The sequence below is a fragment of the Plecotus auritus genome, assembly GCF_963455305.1.
Source record: "Plecotus auritus genome assembly, chromosome: 6".
In the NCBI taxonomy this organism is placed as follows: domain Eukaryota; kingdom Metazoa; phylum Chordata; class Mammalia; order Chiroptera; family Vespertilionidae; genus Plecotus; species Plecotus auritus.
Window position 1 is genome coordinate 177516938 of NC_137773.1, and position 17935 is coordinate 177534872.

At 59.5% G+C, this 17935-nt stretch overlaps 2 protein-coding genes across 2 annotated transcripts; both read left to right on the forward strand.

The window, feature by feature from the left end:
- Positions 1 to 8491: 8491 nt before the first annotated feature.
- Positions 8492 to 12734, forward strand: NICN1 (nicolin 1, tubulin polyglutamylase complex subunit). Its single transcript, XM_080674996.1, has 6 exons — positions 8492 to 8699; positions 10094 to 10270; positions 10527 to 10640; positions 11046 to 11117; positions 11435 to 11539; positions 11623 to 12734. Exons 1-6 carry the CDS (start codon positions 8568 to 8570, stop codon positions 11662 to 11664), a joined length of 642 nt encoding a protein of 213 aa, XP_080531122.1. The 5' UTR covers positions 8492 to 8567; the 3' UTR covers positions 11665 to 12734.
- Positions 12735 to 13008: 274 nt separating this feature from the next.
- Positions 13009 to 17818, forward strand: AMT (aminomethyltransferase). The gene is made up of 9 exons (XM_080674995.1): positions 13009 to 13304; positions 13404 to 13571; positions 14105 to 14185; positions 15239 to 15370; positions 15704 to 15782; positions 16064 to 16209; positions 16283 to 16463; positions 16770 to 16925; positions 17026 to 17818. Exons 1-9 carry the CDS (start codon positions 13215 to 13217, stop codon positions 17202 to 17204), a joined length of 1212 nt encoding a protein of 403 aa, XP_080531121.1. The 5' UTR covers positions 13009 to 13214; the 3' UTR covers positions 17205 to 17818.
- The last annotated feature ends 117 nt before the right edge of the window (positions 17819 to 17935 follow it).

Here is a 17935-nt window from a genome sequence, read left to right on the forward strand (position 1 = left end):
AAGGACGGGCCCAGCTCAGGAAGGGTCCTCAGGGGGGCGAGGCCCCGTGTGAGCCAGGCTGGGTGGGACAGGCTGCGGGCGGGCGGGCGGGCGTGGTGGAGGGTGCTCTGCCCAGGCGCTGACAGGCACCAGGGCCTTTCAAAGGGCCATCCATGCCCCGGGGAGACGTTTTCCAGAAAAGGTGAAAAGCATTTCACGCCTGCCTCTCTCATCCCGTGTCCGTGCCCACGAGGGATGTGGCAGCTGTTAGGACACAGGGTGGGGGCGGGCTGGAAGGAAGGCTGCTCCTGAGCGGACATGCTGGGCCTCAGAGCCAGGGCCGCAGCTGCTCACCCCGTTTGGGGGAGGGGCGGGAAGGAAGGCCGGCCTCAGCTGACCCCTCCCGCCCTCTGCCTGAAACTTCCCCGTACTCACCCCGCTGCCTGGGACCCTCAGCAATGGGTTCAATGTCGGTGGCGGAGCTGAGGCCCTGGCGTTGGGGTGGGCAGAGAGGTGGGAGTTCGCAGGCCTCACCCAGTAAGACCCCAGGCCTCGTGGGACAGCAGCCGGGGCTCACGTCCAGGCGAAGCTACCTGAGACCCTGCCCTGCTGGGCGCTCAGCCTGACTTCCTGCCCCCTCACTTCCTGCTGGCAGGGGCAGGGCCTGCAGGTGCCCCAGGCCTACCTGCTCTCTGGGGCGGCCCAGAGTTGAGGTCCCAAAAGCCGAGGCCCTGGGCCCTGCCTCTGCGATCTGGGGCCTTGGGCAACCCCCTCCCTCTCTGAAGCTGCGGGCCAGAGCTTTCCAAAACGCTGTTTACTCTCCTTCCTAGCGGAAGGCCGGGCACAGGTGCAGATAAAGAGCCGAAGGGGTTGGGGAGGATCCCAGAGAGAGAGTCCCCAGGGAGGCCTTTGGGGAACCAGGGGGAGCGAGCGGGGTGGGGGTGGGGGGGAGCACTGGCTCCTTCTCTAGCCGCCCAGCCCCCGCCCCCAACCTCCTCTCTCCCCTGAGGAATGTCTGTTGCATCTGAAAGGCAGGCTGGCCGGTCAGCCCGCAGCCGCTTCCCCTCCCCCAAGGCCTCCACCCCACAGGCTTCCGACCTCCATTCCCACGGCCCAGCAGCCAGGCGCTCCCTCACCTCGGAGCGGCAGCTGTTCCCCGACAGCTGGATCGAGTGGCTGAACTGCCGTGACCTCGCCCCCCCTCGCCGCGCCCCTGCCCTCACGGCCCTGCTGGCCCCCCCACAGCCCTGACTTTCAAATGGCCCATGTCCTCACGTCCGAGACCCACACAGCGGGGGGCCGCCCGCGCCCGCACAGGGGCCACAGCTGCCACGCTCCCAGGCCCTCAAGGACCCGGTGCCCTGGCCTCCTGCCCGCCAAGGGGAGGGCCCCACCCGCGCCCTGCACAGCGCCCTTTCTGCTTGGGTCTCCGGCTTCTGAGCACCTTGGGTGTGGCCCTCGGGGAGGAGGAGGCTGTGGGGCCCTGTCCTCTGCTCACCCAGGACTCGTGGGGCAGCAGCCAGGTCTGACGTCCAGACCCAAAGCTACCTGTGACCATGCCTGCTCAGCGCTCCAACGGATGCCGCCTCCTTCCTGCTCACCTGCCAGGCTGGGCTCCCGTCCTCCCTTTACCCCGCCTCCCCCTTCCTGCCCTCCACTTACACCCACACGGTCTCCATCTCCACTTCCTCTTCTCTCAGGACCCACCCACACCTCTTTCCCCCATTTTTTAATGACCCCTGCCACAGAGACTCTTTTTTAAAAAAATTATTTCAGAGGAGAAGGGAGGGGGCGAGAGAGAGAAACATAAATAATGAGAGAGCATCATTGGCTGCCTCCCGGGCTCCCCACACTGGGGATCGAGCTCATAACCTGGGCATGCGCCCTGACCAGCCGTGGAACCGAACTGTGACCTCCTGGTTCATAGGTAGACGCTCAGCCACAGAGCCATGCCAGCCAGGCTGGACACTCTTCCAGTTCTTACAAATATGCCAGGCATCTGCCAGCTCTGCTGGTCTTCCCACTTTCAACACTGCTGCCCACAGCATTCTTGTTCCACTTGGCCACCCGCATTCCGGTCTCAGTTTCCAGCCTGGGCGTGTGTCCCTGCTCTGGATCCCTGCTTCGACCACCACATGGTTGTGTTAGATTTAAAGCTGGTCCCCGGGACAGACGGGGAGATCTGTGTCTGCCTGCTCCCTCCCGCCATCCTGGGACCCTCTAGTACCTGAGGGAGGGCTGGCATCTGGAAGGTATGCAAGGAAATTGGAAGGAAGGAATGGAGGTTTTGTTGAAAACGAGGCCTTCGCCGTGGTTGGGTAGCCTAGCTGGTTGGAGCGTCGTCCCAATGTGCCCAGGTTTCAGGGGTGATCCGTGATTAGTGCACATGCAGGAACCAAGCAGTGGGTGCGTAAATAAGTGGAACAACAGGTCGATGTTTCTCTCTCTCTCTCTCTCCCTCTCTCTCTCTCTCTCTCTCAAATCAACTTTTTAAAAAAGAAAGAGCCCTGACCGGTGTGGCTCAGTGGATAGAGCATCGGCCTGTGGACTCAAGAGTCCCAGGTTCGATTCCGGTCAAGGGCATGTACCTTGGTTGTGGGCACATCCCCAGTAGGGGGCGTGCAGGAGGCAGCTGAATCGATGTTTCTCTCTCATCGATGTTTCTAACTCTCTCTCCCTCTCCCTTCCTCTCTGTAAAAAATCAATAAAATATATATTTTTAAAAAATTAATAAAATATATTTAAAAATAAAAATAAATAAAATAAAAACAAACAAAACAGAGCAGCACAAAGGCCGGGGCCAGCGGCTGGACAGAGGCGTTCTCCAGCGGCCTGATTATGGGCCCTCTGGGGCTCTGGCATTGAATCTAAGCCCCCATCAGCCCTGAAGGGTAAAGGGTAAGGAACTGGGGAAGTCTCCACATCCAATCACAAAGCCCTTGTTACGGAGCACCCCGTCTGCTCCCAGACACGCAGGAAGTCCCGAAGCAGAGAAGTGGGGGTCACAGGCAGGCGGCGGAGAAGCATGTGCTCCCGAAGCAGAGAAGTGGGGGTCACAGGCAGGCGGCGGAGAAGCATGTGCTCCCGCTCTTCAGCCGGGGAAGCCGCGCAGGAAACCAGCAGGTGTGCGGGAGGCAGCGGGCGGCCTGGCCGGGCCTGAGGGCATGTGGAGGAGGGGACACTGCAGCCTGGTCGCTGGGGGGGGCGGGGGGGGGAGCGGCCGCTTCCTGCCTCCTGGGGGAATTCCAGGAGAGGTCAGCAGCGCAGAGCCTGGCCAGGCCTGGCCGCGCGCACCAGAAGGAGGCAGGGGCGACTGCCTGAGCAGGCCCTGTCAGGCTTCTGGATTTTGCTGGAACTTGCCTAGCTCTGAGCAGAACGGTCTGGAGTGGGGGCCACGCAGGGGGAGCTCAGGAAAGGAGGCAGGGGAACTGACAAGACGGCCAGCTGCTGGGCCCGCATTGCCCAGCGCTAGAGTCATCTCGTGGCAGGTTCCTTTCCTAATGGGATAAAATGTACCAACCGCGAGGCGCCAGGGGGCCTGGTGGAGGCCGGGGGCTGCAGGCAGGACCGTGGCTCCCAGGGAAGCGAGGGAAGCGCGAGCATTCCTTGGCTCCCTGTCCCCAGCAGCTGCAGGAAACGGTTCCAAGCGCCGAGCCATGCGCCGCAGCCCCCACGGAGAAGGGCTTCTTCCTGCCACCCCTGGGGACGCAGACACGGAGTCCTGCATGGGCAGCTGAGTATTCCAGGGCCGCCCCAGGCGGCGGGTAGGCGGGCTGCGAGCCAACATTTCGGAAGGCAGCGTGGGGCCTGTCTGGAAACCAAGCCCGAGAAGGGGGTGCCATGGATTTCATTGCCCGTGGCAGGGTCCCCAGCCTTCCTACCTCCATAATCCAAAAAAAGTGACCGATAGTTTCCCAGACCAACCTTCTCACCCCCCATCCCCGCCCCCAGACAGAGAACCTTGCCCCTGAACATCCCGCAACCCCTGCAGTGTGGTGCAGGCAGGAGAAATCTAGCCTGGTTCTGCCCCAAATGCCCAAATGGCTGAGGCTCGGGCCAGCGCCTGGCCATCGTGGCTTGCACTGCCCTCTAGGGCCTGAGAGGCTGGGCGAGGGGAGACCCAGGGGCCCACCTGCTCCACCCGCTCCTTGGATTTACTTCCAATCATCCGATCGGGGACCGTGTAGGAGAAAGGGCAGCTTCAAACCCAGCTGAGAATCTACACCTGCCCCCACCAGGGCTGGGCTGTCCCGGTCACACTGGGCCTCCCCAGTTCCCGGCAGGCTCTGCTGCCCCTGCCTTCTGCTCATTCCGAGGAGTCTGGCTGCCAACGGGAGGCCTCGGGGAGCTCTGGAAGCTCTGGGCTTGGATTTACATACATCTCCATAACCATACTTTCTCATGTTTTTTAATATAAATTGTTATTTTAAATTTATTTTATTTTTTTAAATATTTTATTGATTTTTTTACAGAGAGGAAGGGAGAGGGATAGAGAGTCAGAAACATTGATGAGAGAGAAACATCGATCAGCTGCCTCCTGCACACCTCCCACTGGGGATGTGCCCGCAACCAAGGTACATGCCCTTGACCAGATCGAACCCGGGACCCTTCAGTCCGCAGGCCGACACTCTATCCACTGAGCCAAACCGGTTAGAGCTTAAATTTATGTATGTATGTATGTATGTATGTATGTATTTATTTATTTATTTTAAAGCACACTTCAGTTTGAGCCTTCAACACCCAAACCTAAGCACACTCTTTTTTTTTTTTTTAATATATTTTATTGATTTTTTACAGAGAGGAAGGAAGAGGGACAGAGAGTTAGAAACATCGATGAGAGAGAAACATCGATCAGCTGCCTCCTGCACACCTCCTACTGGGGATGTGCCCGCAACCAAGTTATGTGCCCTTGACCTGAATCGAACCTGGGACCTTTCAGTCCGCAGGCTGACGCTCTATCCACTGAGCCAAACCAGTTTTGGCTTTTTTTTTTTTTTTTTAATATATATTTTATTGATTTTAGAGAGGAAGGGAGAGGGAGAGAGAGGTAGAAACATCAATGATGAGAGAGAACCATTGATTAGCTGCCTCCTGCACGCCCCCTACTGGGGATCGAGCCCACAACCCAGATACGTGCCCTTGGCTGGAATCGAACCTGGGACCCTTCAGTCCGCAGGCCAACGCTCTATCCATTGAGCCAAACCAGTTAGGGCTATTTTTTAATATATATTTTTATTGACTTCAGAGAGGAAGGGAGAGGGAGAGAGAGATAGAAAATCGATGATGAGAAAGAATCATGGATTGGCTGCCTCCTGCACACCCTCTACAGGGGGTCAAGCCCACAACCAGGGCATGTGCCCTTGACCCGAATCAAATCCTGACTTCCTGGTTCATAAGTGGAAGCTCAACCCCTGAGCCGGGCTGGTGGTGCTTTTTAATGGGCTATATCAGTCACTCACCACATCTACTGATGTACCGGCTCTGGGCTGAGTACAGCACAAGGGGAAAGCATGCCCATACTTCTGGGTCCTGTCTGAATCTCATGTCCGGGACCTTTCAGACCACAGGCCGGCCCTCCATCCACTGAGCGAAGCAGCCAGGGCCCATCTGGCTCATCTGGAAACTGAATCCCTCTTCCACTCCGTTCGTAAGCTGCCCGTGTGGCCACAACTACGAGGGGCCCTAGCCCTAGCTAGTCTGGCTCAGTGGATAGGGTGCCGGCTTGTGGACTAGAGGGTCCCGGGTTCGATTCTGGTCAAGGGCACGTGCCGGGGTTGCAGGTTCCATGCGTGCTGGAGCCTGGCCTTGTTAGTCACTTCATGCTTCCTCCTGTTGCCAACAAGCCATTCTGAACTCCCAGTAGGAGAGGAGAAAAGAACTTCTGTTTGCTCTAGAAAGCCTTTAACGAAGTGAACTGGCGACATCCTTGCAAGGGGCCCAGCCGGGTTTGCTCAGTGGTTGAGGGTAGACCCCTGTACCAAGAGGTCCCTGGTTCGATTCCTGGTCAGGGCACATGTCCAGGTGGTGGGCTTGATCCCCAGCAGGGGGCGTGCAGGAGGCAGCCAGTCTACGAAGTCTCTCTCATCATTGATGTTTTTCTCTCTCTCCCTTTCCCTTCCTCGCTGAAATCAATTTAATAAGAGATCAACCAAAGGACTTGTACCCATGCACATGAGCATGACCAATGGAAACAAACAATAGGGGGGTGGGGCATATACTGGGGGGCGGGAGGGGCGAGGTCAATGGGGGAAAAGGAGACATGTGAAACTTTCAACAATAAAGCATTTTATTTTATTTTTAAATATATTTTATTGATATTTTACAGAGAGGAAGGGAGAGGGATAGAGAGTTAGAAACATCGATGAGAGAGAAACATGAATCAGCTGCCTCCTGCACACCTCCTACTGGGGATGTGCCCGCAACCAAGGTACATGCCCTTGACCGGAATCGAACCTGGGACCTTTCAGTCCGCAGGCCGACACTCTATCCACTGAGCCACACCGGTTAGGGCATGATGGGACTCTTGATACAATCGTTGCCTTGGTAATACTAGGTGATAAGGTCTGGGAAAAACCTTGGGGAGGTTGAGGGTCCAAGAATCAGGTAAGGAACATCATTCCAGGTACCCAGAGCCCACCTCCCTCCTATGCCAGTCCCACCAGCCTTGAATCTGGGAGCCTATTCTTATGAGCGGGTGATTCTCCACTTCCCAGCAGGTGGCGCTACTATCCTGACTGTGCTGAAGGTTGCTAGGAGACCTCGGAGGAAATCAAAGTGGCTCACACAAAAAGCAACTAAATACAAAAAGGCCATTATGGGGGATTGCCCAATGTCACCCCAATAAATCCAATAAAAATAAATAAATGGGGGAATTGAAGAACCAAAAAAAAAAATCTCATAAAATAGATAGAAAACAAATAGCTAAGTGACACCTGGTTCCTTTCCTGCCGGCTACAACAAATTTAATGATGAGGCCAACCCAGAAAAGAAGAGGAAAAACTTTTTCTCCCCTAGGTTTTTTTTTGTGTTGTTGTTTTTGACGAGCTTTATTACATTGTTGGTGTCATGTTGGGGAGAGACCTTTTAGTCTGGGCTGTTAATTTGATGTGTTCATAGTGTATTTTTCCTAAAGTGTGTCTCCCCTAGGATTTTGGTGAGCCCACTGGGAGACCACTGGCTGGGCACTGCTGCTGTGGGGCCGCTGAGAGACCCTGGGACCTGGGACAAGCACCCGCAGATGGAATTATTTTTTTTTTTTAACGTTTTATTGATTTTTTACAGAGAGGAAGGGAGAGAGAGAGAGAGTTAGAAACATCGATGAGAGAGAAGCAACAATTAGCTGCCTCCTGCACACCCCCTACTGGGGATATGCCTGCAACCAAGGTAAATGCCCTTGACCAGACTCGAATCTGGGACCCTTGAGTCCGCAGGCCAATGCTCTATCCACTGAGCCACACCGGTCAGGGCCGCAGATGGCATTCTTACCAGTCTCCTGGGCCTCGCTGCCAATGCCGTCTGGTGGAAGTGAGAATTGTGAGTTCCTGTCTTTTTCTAAGTTTAGATGAACAGAGAATACTTATGCGAGAATTTGTTTTCTCCTGTTAAAGTGTTTTATGTTCATTTGATTATTAGTCCAGCTGAAGAGCCTAGAAGGGTAGGGGGAAGTTTTCCTCCGCGCACAGGCATCCTGCTTCATCTGTTTCCCCGTCTTCATTGTACAGTCTGTCTTCCTCCGTGCTCTGAAGTGCTGCCTTTGTTATGAACCAAATGCCCATCGGTTCATGATTCTGCTTCTGGGTTCTGCATTCCATTGTATCTCTGTACCACACCCAGTAGCCCTCTGTCTTAATGACTAGGATTTTGTAATAGGTCTTTATGTTGTAGAACAGGAAGAAACTAGGAAAATTCCAGGAAAAGTGTAATCAGTTTGCAGCCACCTAGTAAACCCTATCTTCCCTAAACCAAGGACAACAGAGAGCCCTAGCTAGTTTGGCTCAGCAGAGAGGGTGTCAGCCTGTGGACTGAAGGGTCCCGGGTTCAATTCCGGTCAAGGGCACCTGCCCGGGGTGCAGGTTCCCTGCATGCTGGAGGCAACCAATGGATGTCTCTCTCTCACATCCATGTTTCTCCCTCCCTTCTATCTTTTCTAGAAAATCAATATGGAATAAATACCCTCGGGTGAGGAGTAACAAGTAAAGGGGGGGGTAATTTATACCTATTTTTGCACTTAATGTCGGCCATGCTCATGATCATTCGTGCTCATGGCTGACATGCTTTAACTGACGACCACCCTCCCCACCCTCCTGCACAGAAGCAGGAACAGGAAGGGGTCAGGACGCCGAGGAGTGCAGACGGTTCGGCTACAAAGCCGCCAGGCCGTTTCTAGGCAGGGTCCCCGGTGGCTCTCGCGCAGTGTTCTCACGCACTTCCGACGCCCCGCCTGCCCTGAGCATTGCTGATTGGCTGGGCTGGCCCAGCGCGAGGCCTGCCGGGAGTTGTAGTTCTTGGGACTGGACTGGGGATGCCGGGAAGGACCAGAGGTCCCAGGCTGGGATCGGCGGTTGTGCTTGCTCCGCACGGCTGGCACCATGTCCCGCGTGTTGGTGCCCTGCCACGTGAAAGGCACCGTGGCGCTGCAGGTGGGCGATGTGCGCACCTCCCAAGGCCGGCCTGGCGTGCTGGTCATCGATGTCACCTTCCCCAACGTCGCGCCCTTCGAGGTAAGCCAGCCCCTTGGGCGACTGTGGTTCCCGGGCGAGACTGACCTGGGAGCTCGGGCGTGCCCCCGGCGCTGGGTCGGTTACATGAAGCTTGGCGCTGGCCTCGCCCTGGCGCATCAGTCAACCATTTATTCATCCCTCCAGTTAACACACTCACTAGAAGGTGGCTCCCTGTGCAGTTCTCTGCACCATCTCTCCCCAGGTCCGGGGCAGCGCTGGCGGGGAAGGGCCAAGGTAGTAGGCGAGGTGTTGGAAATACAGTTGTGAGCCCAATATAGGTTAAGTCATATTGTCCTGGGAATCAGTAGACAATGAGTTACCCCCAAATCTGCCTCCTGCGCATGCCTACAGCCTGCTCATCAGGATCTCCCCAGTGGCTCCAGCGGCACTTCCACATCAGCTGGCACAGTGCCCAGAGCCCGCAGGACTTCAACACAGAGGATCAAGTCGGTTTTCTTTTTCTTTTTTTTAAATATGTTTTTTATTGGTTTCAGAGAGGAAGGGAGAGGGAGCGAGAGATAGAAACATCAATGATGGGAGAGAACCATTGATCGGCTGCCTTCTGCACGCCCCACACTGGGGATGGAGCCCACAACCCAGGCATGTGTCACGCCATTCGGGCTGAAATTCGTTTTCTGATGGCCTGGCATTCAGGGCCACGTTGTGTCTGTGCCTGCCTACCTCTCAGCCCTGTGCACTCTCCCCGAAACTGTTCCTTAAGTATCAGCTGGGAAGTCCTGATGCAGGAGGTCTGGGTGGAGCCTGTACACCTGTATGCACATATTTTTTTAAAAATATATTTTATTGATTTTTTACAGAGAGGAAGGGAGAGGGAAAGAGAGTTAGAAACATGGATGAGAGAGAAACATCGATCAGCTGCCTCCTACACACCTCCCACTGGGGATGTACATGCCCTTGACCGGAATCGAACCCGGGACCCTTCAGTCCGCAGGCTGACGCTCTATCCACCGAGCCAAACCGGTTTCGGCTGTATGCACATATTTTTAAACTTCCTTGGGTGATTCTGATGAGGGTCTAGTGATGAGAGCTGCTATAGCCAGACATTCTCCTTATGTACATCCTCTACCTTTCTCGGTCCCCTGGGTGAACTCTTCCCCTTTAGGCCTCATGTGTACATCTTCCGCCTCCTCCAGAGTTAGGGCTCCGACCCCTGGCAGCATCCTGGGTGTGGCAAGAGCTGCAGTTGTGGTTTATGTGACCTCCTCACTTAGGCTGTGAGCTCCTTTAGGAAAGTGAAACTGAGAGCCCCAAAGGATGCTGATCAGATTGGCAGCAGAGTCCCTTCCTAAGGGGAGGAGGCGATGGTGCCTTTGAGCCGCCCTCCGGCCCTGGGCCTGGGCCTGGTTTGTAACGGAGGGTTGTGTGTGCTGCAGTTGCAGGAGATTACGTTTAAGAATTACTACACAGCCTTTCTGAGCATCCGTGTCCGCCAGTACACCTCGATCCACACACAGGCCAAGTGGGTGACCTGCCTGCGGGACTTCTGCCTGATGCCGGACCCACACAGCGAGGAGGGAGCTCAGGAGTATGTATCGCTGTCCAAGCACCAGGTCAGCTGGGACAGGGCATGGCCAGGGCAGCCCAGAGGAAGGCTCGCTGAAGGGCCTGAGAACTTGGGCTAGGATACCAGGAGGGATGAGGGGGGCCAGGCTGTCCCGGGCTGTGGCTCTTTGGGAAATGCCTCGGAGGGACCACTGTTCTTTCTTTCCCAAAGGCCTGGGAGGCAGCAGCTTGGCTCACTGCCCGTTGGGAGGCCCCTGGGTAGTGAGCCGGGGCTCGCGGGGGCCTTGTGTGTGTGTGTGTCAGATGCTGTGTGACGTGGCTAGAGTGCTGGAGCTGCGCCTGATTCTGCGGCAGCCGTCGCCCCTGTGGCTGTCGTTCACAGTGGAGGAGCTGCAGATCTACCAGCCGGCAGCAAAGGTGAGGGATTCGCTCAGCTGGTGGCCAGTCCTCCCCAAGGAGGCTCTAGCGTGGCTGGCAGAGCTGGGGGAGGGGGTAGGTAGGGGGTGGGAGTGGGTGGGTCAAGATGATGAGACCCCGAGGGAGGCCTTCGTGGAAGTTAGCCAGGTGGGCAAGTTGGAAGCTCAGGAGAGGGAAGCTGGGTCCCCATATCCCCTGATCTTTGGGGCCACCCATCTCTTTCAGAGCTGGAGATACTTCTGTTCCTTGTGTTCCTGGGGCCTCCTTCAGAAGATCTTAGGGAGTCTGACTGCCCTCTGGGCCTTTGTGGACCCCTGAACAGGGTTTTCTCAGTGGTCAAGGCCCCCAGGACCTTGGAAACTGGTCCCAGGACTCTCTCCCTCTTCCTCCCTCTTTGCTTTGCAGAGCCCCTCCATGACCTTCCCCAAGTGGCTTTCCCACCCAGTGCCTTGCGAGCAGCCCGCTCCCCTCCTTGAGGTAAGCCCTCGCCCCGGGTAAGAGCCGCATGCGAATAGCTCTCGTGTCCAGGGGGGCCCGATCTGCAGGAACCTGGGGCCGGACCTGGGGCCCCGGCCACGCTGTGCCATCTTCCCGATCTTCCTCCTGGAGTTCCATGAGATTTGAGGTCTCTCTGTGTGGGGCTGCCCATCAGGCCCCAACCTCATATTTCCCAAGCCGGCTGGGAAGGTGGCTGGTCTCAGCTGGAGGGCCCCATGGCCCAACCTGGCCTCTCCGGAGCTCTGAAGGCACTGCTGGGGGAGACCCCTGGCCACTGACCCCTCCTTCCGGAGCAGGGCCTCCCGGACCCCAGCAGGGTGTCCTCGGAGGTGCAGCAGATGTGGGCGCTGACAGAGATGGTCCGAGCCAGTCACACCTCCAGGAGGATCGGCCGCTTCGATGTGAGTGATGGAGCGCTTCCCTCTGCTCGGCCCCCGTGGCCCTGAGCCGGTCAGGGTCAGATCCAATGGCTTCTGTGTTGCAGGTGGATGGCTGCTATGACCTGAACTTGCTCTCCTACACCTGAGCCGTGGCTCTTACCCGAGACGTTGACCTTCTGGCCCCCCCCCGGGCCGACTTTGGGCCGTCAGAGGCCGAAGTGCTTTCCCTCTGCATTCCGAGTGTTGCCTGCATGCCCATTCTGCCTGGGCCACGTCCACAGGGTCAAGATTCTTGGGGCTCACTGCGCCGCTTCAGCATGAGCGCTTGGTGTGGGGTACACTCTGTCCACACCTGGCTGCGACCCGAAACTCCTTTCCCCGCCCTAACGACACTCCAGTTCCACTTACGAAGAACCCCTGCGAGCCCTGGACCCCTCCTGCCATCACGCATACTGCTGCCTCTGCCTGCTCCCCGCCCTGAGCGCAGTGGGCTGGGTGCCCTCCCAGCACCGGTCCTGTCCAGCCTTGGGCGACTTTTACAAGAACTTTTTAGTTTATCTGAGCCAAACTGACCACATGCCAGGAAGCAGGACCTCGGTGCTCTGCATGGCACTCAGTCTAGAAGCCCCAGGGAGACGCAGGAGCCGTCGTGCCCTTTGTGTGGTGCTCACCAAGAGGCAGTCCCTGTCCGAGCACCTGCTGCCTGCCTGGGCGCAGGGCTGGCGACGGGCCGCGGGAGCCCTTGTCTCTGAGCCGGCCCGTGGATGCGTGTCCGAGTGGGTCTGCCCACCTGGCCTGAGCGGGAGCCTGTGGCGAGGCTGGGGCCTGAGAATGAGCCCTGGGACCTGCTTGCCATCTGACCCAACCCCAAGTACATCCTCGTCCCTTCTCCCAGCTGCCTCCTTCCGGAAGTCATAAGGCAGCTGCTCCCCTCCTGTGTGTGTGTGTGTGTGTGTGTGGCGCTGCCTCTGCCCTGGTGGCTGTAGGAGGCAACAGGGCAGCAAGTGTTGGACCTGGAAAAAGAGCTGTTCGTGGGGCTCCACAGCTTCCTGGGAAGGTCAGCCACCTAGTGGCACCCTCTTCTCTCACCGGCAGGGTTCTTACCAGTGGCCCCGCAGCTCCACTTACTTAGCTCTCCTCAGCTTTTGCTAATGAAGCAGGACCCGGCACAGGGCCCAGTGTGCAGCAAGATCAATAAATACTTGTGGAATGCATGACTGCCGGCTGCCTGTGTGTGCCCAGGGGGAGAGCTGGAGACCCCCTATGTGGCCAGGTTCCTGTGGTGCCCCTGGCTCCCTCCTGTGTCCTCTCCATCTCGCCCCCTCCTCTCACTTGACCTTCTTCTTCTGATGTCTGGAACATGCCATTCAAGCCTCCCAGCCCTTTGTCTGAACTTTGACCCCTGGGGGCTGGGCTGTCAGCAGGGGGAGGCCTGGCCCCTGGCTCGGATTCTGAGCAGCATAACTGGCTGGCGCCGTCCCACCCGCCCTGGGCTAGCGGAAGCGCCTCGGGCTGTTTTTCTGCCGCTGGGACTCCCTGTACCGGTGAGCTCAAGCCCCGCCTGCCCTCGGGGCTGCCCACCCCTCTTCTAATCCCCTTTGTGGGAGAGACTGGCTTCACCAGGGTCCAGACTACATCTCCCAGCGTGCCTGACAGTGGCGGCCTCGGTGCGCTGGCCGCGCGGTCTCAGGCCACGATGCAGCGGGCAGCGAGCGCGGCGGCCCACCTGGGCTTCCGTGGGCCGGCGCTCCCCCGGGTCCCCGGCCGTCCGCTCAGCGGCTCCCAGGTGGGACAGAGGGTGCAGGTGCGCGGTGCCGATCGTGGGGGGCGGGGGCAGGCGGGACCGGGCCGGGGCCTTGCGGGCACTGAGCCGGCCGCCCCGCAGGACGCGCTCCGCAGGACGCCGCTCCATGACTTCCACCTCGCCCACGGCGGGAAGCTGGTGGCCTTCGCGGGCTGGAGGCTGCCCGTGCAGTACCGGGACGGCCACGTCGACTCCCATCTGCACACGCGCCGCCACTGCTCGCTCTTCGACGTGTCCCACATGCTGCAGGTGAGCCGGGGGCGCCGGGCCCCCAGGGCGCCTCCCCGTCCACGGGGCGCCACCGCGGCTTCGTGCTGGGAACCGGGCTCCCCCGCCGCCCTCTCAGAAGGCCTGGAGGCCTCAGGGTGTCGGCGGCCTCCGGAGGGCTCCTCTCCGACCCCTGCAGCCCGCCCCGCTCAGTGGGGGGCCTGGATGCCCTGGGGTTTCCCGGCTGGCACCCGTGTGTAGCCACTGTCCTGAGCTTTGGGTTGGAAAGGGAAAGGGGGGTATCGCAGGAAGGTGCTGGGCCCTTTCAAATCCCCTAGCCTCCCCCGGGGCACCGAGCCCTCCTCTGTCGGGGGAACCAGAAGTGGGGGACTTTGCACCTGCAGAACCAGAACCGGGCACTTGGGCGGATTGGGCTGGGCCTGGGGGGCGGGGAGGGTGCTCCTGGCCGGTGGCTTCCCGATGGGAGCCAGCGGAGTGTCCTCAGGCTTTCTCGTTGGTGTGTTTGTTTTCTTCTCTATTTTTGTTTGTCCTGAGGCTTCTCATTTTTTCCTCAGACCAAGATACATGGTCGTGACCGGGTGAAGCTGATGGAGAGTCTGGTGGTGGGAGATATTGCAGAGCTGAGGCCAAACCAGGTGGGCCCCTCTGGTTCTGCCCAGTGGGCGCTCTTAGTCCCGGCAGCAAGCCCTCCCTTGGGGCCTGGGCCACGGTGAGGGTCAGACACAGCTTTGCAGTCTTGGGGGATGGAGTCCCTGAGTCATGTCCAACCCTCTGCAGAGATGGGCCTGTCCCGTCCTGTCCTCCCCACCTCAGGCTGGGAGGCCAGAACTCGGGTTCCGGTCCTGTTCTGTGACCTTTGTGTGCCAGCCCCTCGCAGTTCAGGTGCAGTCCCTGAACCACAGCCTCCACCACCCAGGGGCTTGTTAGGGGTACACTCTCAGCCCCGGCCCGGCCTTCTGGCAGAGCCGGCATTTAACAAGGTCGCAAATGACTCTCAGCCTCGGTTCCCCCGACGGCAGCCTCAGCACTTTGGGGCGTCGCTGCTGGGAAGCACTGAGGTCATCGGATGGACTTGGGAGCTTTCTGCCCGGGTTTGGAGCATGGACTGAGTCGTCCCGGGTTTGGGTGGGATAGAGCAGCAAGTCCTAGGTGTCCCGGATTCAGTGTGAGATGGGGCTCTCAGTACTGAGTGGGTAGGGGTGCAGAGGCCCTACCAGTTCAGGGCGGTTCCCCAAGGTGAGGAAGGAGTGGAAATGTTCTCAGTGCATGAGGATCAAATGCCCGGGGCTCACCCTGGCTGGTTTGGCTCAGTGGGTAGAGTGTCGGCCATCGGACTGAAGGGTACCGGGTTCGATTCCGGTCAAGGACACGTACCTAAGTTGCAGGCTCAATCCCCATCCCTTGTCGGGGTGTGTGTGGGAGGCAACCAATCCATCTTTCTCTTTCTCCCTCACCCTTGCACCCTCTCTAAAAATCAATGGGAAAATGTCCTCCGTGAGGATTAACAACAAACAAAAACACCTGGGCTTGGGCAGGGCCCTTGGTGACCCAGCCTTGCTCCCTGCACACACACCCCTGCCCTGTGCTGAGGGTTCATGAGCTGGTGGTGGCTGAGGGGCCCCGGGTGTGTCTCACGTTTGACATTGGCCTTCTGGACCTGGATGCAAAGTTCTCCACTCTGGTGCTAGGGCACCCTGTCGCTGTTCACCAACGAGGCTGGGGGCATCTTGGACGACTTGATAGTGACCAACACCTCTGAGGGACACCTGTACGTGGTGTCCAACGCTGGCTGCCGGGACAAGGACCTGGCCCTCATGCAGGTACAGCCCCGTCCTCCTTGTTCACAGAGCGGACCAGGGCAGACTGGCAGGGACAGGGGCTCCGTGAGTACCTATGAGTGAGTGAACAGCAGGCCCTCCCCGGAGCATGCCGGGTTTCCCAGGGCGGTGGGAGGGGAAGCTGAGCCGGCCCCGAGGTGAGCACGCTCTGGTGAGGATGGAGGCGGAGCTGGTGTGGAGCCCGCAGACCTGGGCTTGGGTCACCCCTGCCGCTTACACGGCCTTGTGCGGTGAGAGCCAGCCTACTCTGCCGAGCGTGGCAGCACCTGGAGGTGGTCCTGGGAGCCGACGGGGCGCTCCTGTCTTCCCGCTCAGGACAAGGTCAGGGAGCTGCAGAACAGGGGCAGCGACGTGGGCCTGGAGGTGGTGGACAATGCCCTGCTCGCCCTGCAAGGTGAGCAGCCAGGCGGGGGTTGGCGTGACCTTTGCCTCCTGGCTTCCCGGGCTGCGGAGCAGAGGCCGCAGCGGGAGGGAGGTGGGGGCCGTGTGGGGTTTGAGTGCATATTCTAAGCCGGGTGCCGTGCCCTCCCCCCGCCAGCCCCAAGGCTACGGGGCAGGAGCATCTTCCACCTGCGTGGAGACCGTGCTCAGGGCTCGTCGGGCCCCGGGTAAGGGCTGCGGTCCAGCTTTGGGGGCGCTGGGCCTGGACGCTCGGTCACTGGCTCCCGGGCCCAGGCCCCGCCGCGGCCCAGGTGCTGCAGGCCGGCGTGGCGGACGACCTGCGGAAGCTGCCCTTCATGACCAGCGCCGTGATGGAGGTGTTCGGCGTGCCCAGCTGCCGCGTGACCCGCTGTGGCTACACGGGAGAGGATGGTGTGGAGGTGGGTCAGGGAGTGGGGGCAGGGCCGTGGTGGACTCGGGCACCAGCCCACCGCCCCCTGGGGTCCCACGCAGATCTCCGTGCCAGCCGAGGAGGCGGCCCGCCTGGCAGCAGCTCTGCTGGGAAGCCCGGAGGTGAAGCTGGCGGGGCTGGCGGCCCGGGACAGCCTGCGCCTGGAGGCAGGCCTCTGCCTCTATGGGTGCGACATCGATGAGCACACCACGCCCGTGGAGGGCGGCCTCGGCTGGACTTTGGGTGAGCTGGGCTGGGACCCTGAGGCTGCAGTGGCCCAGGACCACTCCCGGGGGGCAGCCTGGAGGCGGTGACCGCCTCCCCGAGCCTCATTCCCTGAAGGGGCCACTGTGGCTTCACCTGTTAGCCGCCGAGGCCCCTCGCTTGGCAGGCTGAGGGGCAGCGTGGCCTCTAGGACCAGGGGCAGTGGTTGGGGCCTGGGGAGGAACGCCTATGGGAGCCCCAGCGAGGGGCCTCCACGCGAAGGAAGTCACTTGGGGCCCTCGCGGCTGGGGCCTCCGGCGGCTTAGCTGTGGGGTCCCGCTGCAGGGAGGCGCCGCCGGGCTGCCATGGACTTTCCTGGGGCCGCAGTCATCGTCCCTCAGCTGAAGGGCAAGGTGCAGCGGAGGCGCGTGGGGCTCACGTGCGAGGGGGCTCCGATGCGGGCACACAGCCCCATCCTGAGTGTGGAGGGCACCGTGATCGGTAGGTGGATTTGGGGGGCTGGGGAGTTCCTGTGCCTTCCCTGGGAGGGGAGGGACACTGGCCTGTCATGGTGGTGCTGACACAGACTCTGCCCACACAGGCACCGTGACCAGCGGCTGCCCCTCGCCCTGCCTGAAGAAGAACGTGGCAATGGGCTATGTGCCCTCTGAGTACAGCCAGCCTGGCACCCCACTCCTGGTGGAGGTGCGGCGGCAGCAGCAGGCGGCTGTGGTCAGCAAGATGCCCTTTGTGCCCACAAACTATTACACCCTGAAGTGAGGGTGGCTGGGGGTGGGGCCCTCCGCTGGAGGGCATTCTACCTGGAGGGCATTCTCCAAGGGGTTAGTCAGGAAGCTGAGGCAATGGGTAGGTGGCGAGGGTGTAGGCTGGTTCTGGCTGTGGGTGGGACCCACCGCCTATACCCCCTCATCCTGTGCCACTTCAAGACCGATTTCTTAGTGACGGGCCAGCTCACCAACGTCTTGTTCTGCCCACGCTCCCGCGGACCCACTCTGGCCTGCGGAGGGCTCTGAGAAGCACCAGTTCTGGCACTTCCTCTCTGCCAGGTGCTGCCTGTGCCTCAAAGGCTCCCCTGTGGGAGGACCGAGCCTGCCCGACCTACCTCACCACGGTTCTCACACTTCCAAGGGGCATTACCTTGGGCAGTGCCCGTCACCTCTGGTTTACTGTCCCTGAATGCAGACCGCTGCCTCCCCCTGGGCAGGACTGACTCCTAACTCGGAGGCTTGGCTCACCACTGTTCTGAGCCCAGGGCTGCTGCAGGGCAGGCTGGGCCTCGTCCTGGGCCTGCCTTACCTGGGCCCACCTGGGCCCCTTGGCCTATTACTGGACTCCACTGACTCCTAAAAAACATTAAACGAGCTTCCTTCCTTCTTGCTTGCCAGAGTCCAGCTTCACTGTCCTTTGCCCACACGGTTCCTGGGGTGCCGGCCCAATGCTTGCCTTCCTGGCTCTGAGACAGGCTCAGTGGGTTCCCCTAGAGAGGGGCA

What these genes read in the sequence shown, in the direction of transcription:
- AMT (XM_080674995.1), top strand. Translation starts at nt 13,215, where the DNA reads ATGCAGCGGGCAGCGAGCGCGGCGGCCCACCTGGGCTTCCGTGGGCCG. An exon ending in ACGTGTCCCACATGCTGCAG is followed by an intron (nt 13,572 to 14,104) that starts GTGAGCCGGGGG and finishes TTTTTTCCTCAG; the next exon opens with ACCAAGATACATGGTCGTGA. An exon ending in AGGACCTGGCCCTCATGCAG is followed by an intron (nt 15,371 to 15,703) that starts GTACAGCCCCGT and finishes CTTCCCGCTCAG; the next exon opens with GACAAGGTCAGGGAGCTGCA.
- NICN1 (XM_080674996.1), top strand. Translation starts at nt 8,568, where the DNA reads ATGTCCCGCGTGTTGGTGCCCTGCCACGTGAAAGGCACCGTGGCGCTG. An exon ending in TCTACCAGCCGGCAGCAAAG is followed by an intron (nt 10,641 to 11,045) that starts GTGAGGGATTCG and finishes TTTGCTTTGCAG; the next exon opens with AGCCCCTCCATGACCTTCCC. An exon ending in GGAGGATCGGCCGCTTCGAT is followed by an intron (nt 11,540 to 11,622) that starts GTGAGTGATGGA and finishes TCTGTGTTGCAG; the next exon opens with GTGGATGGCTGCTATGACCT.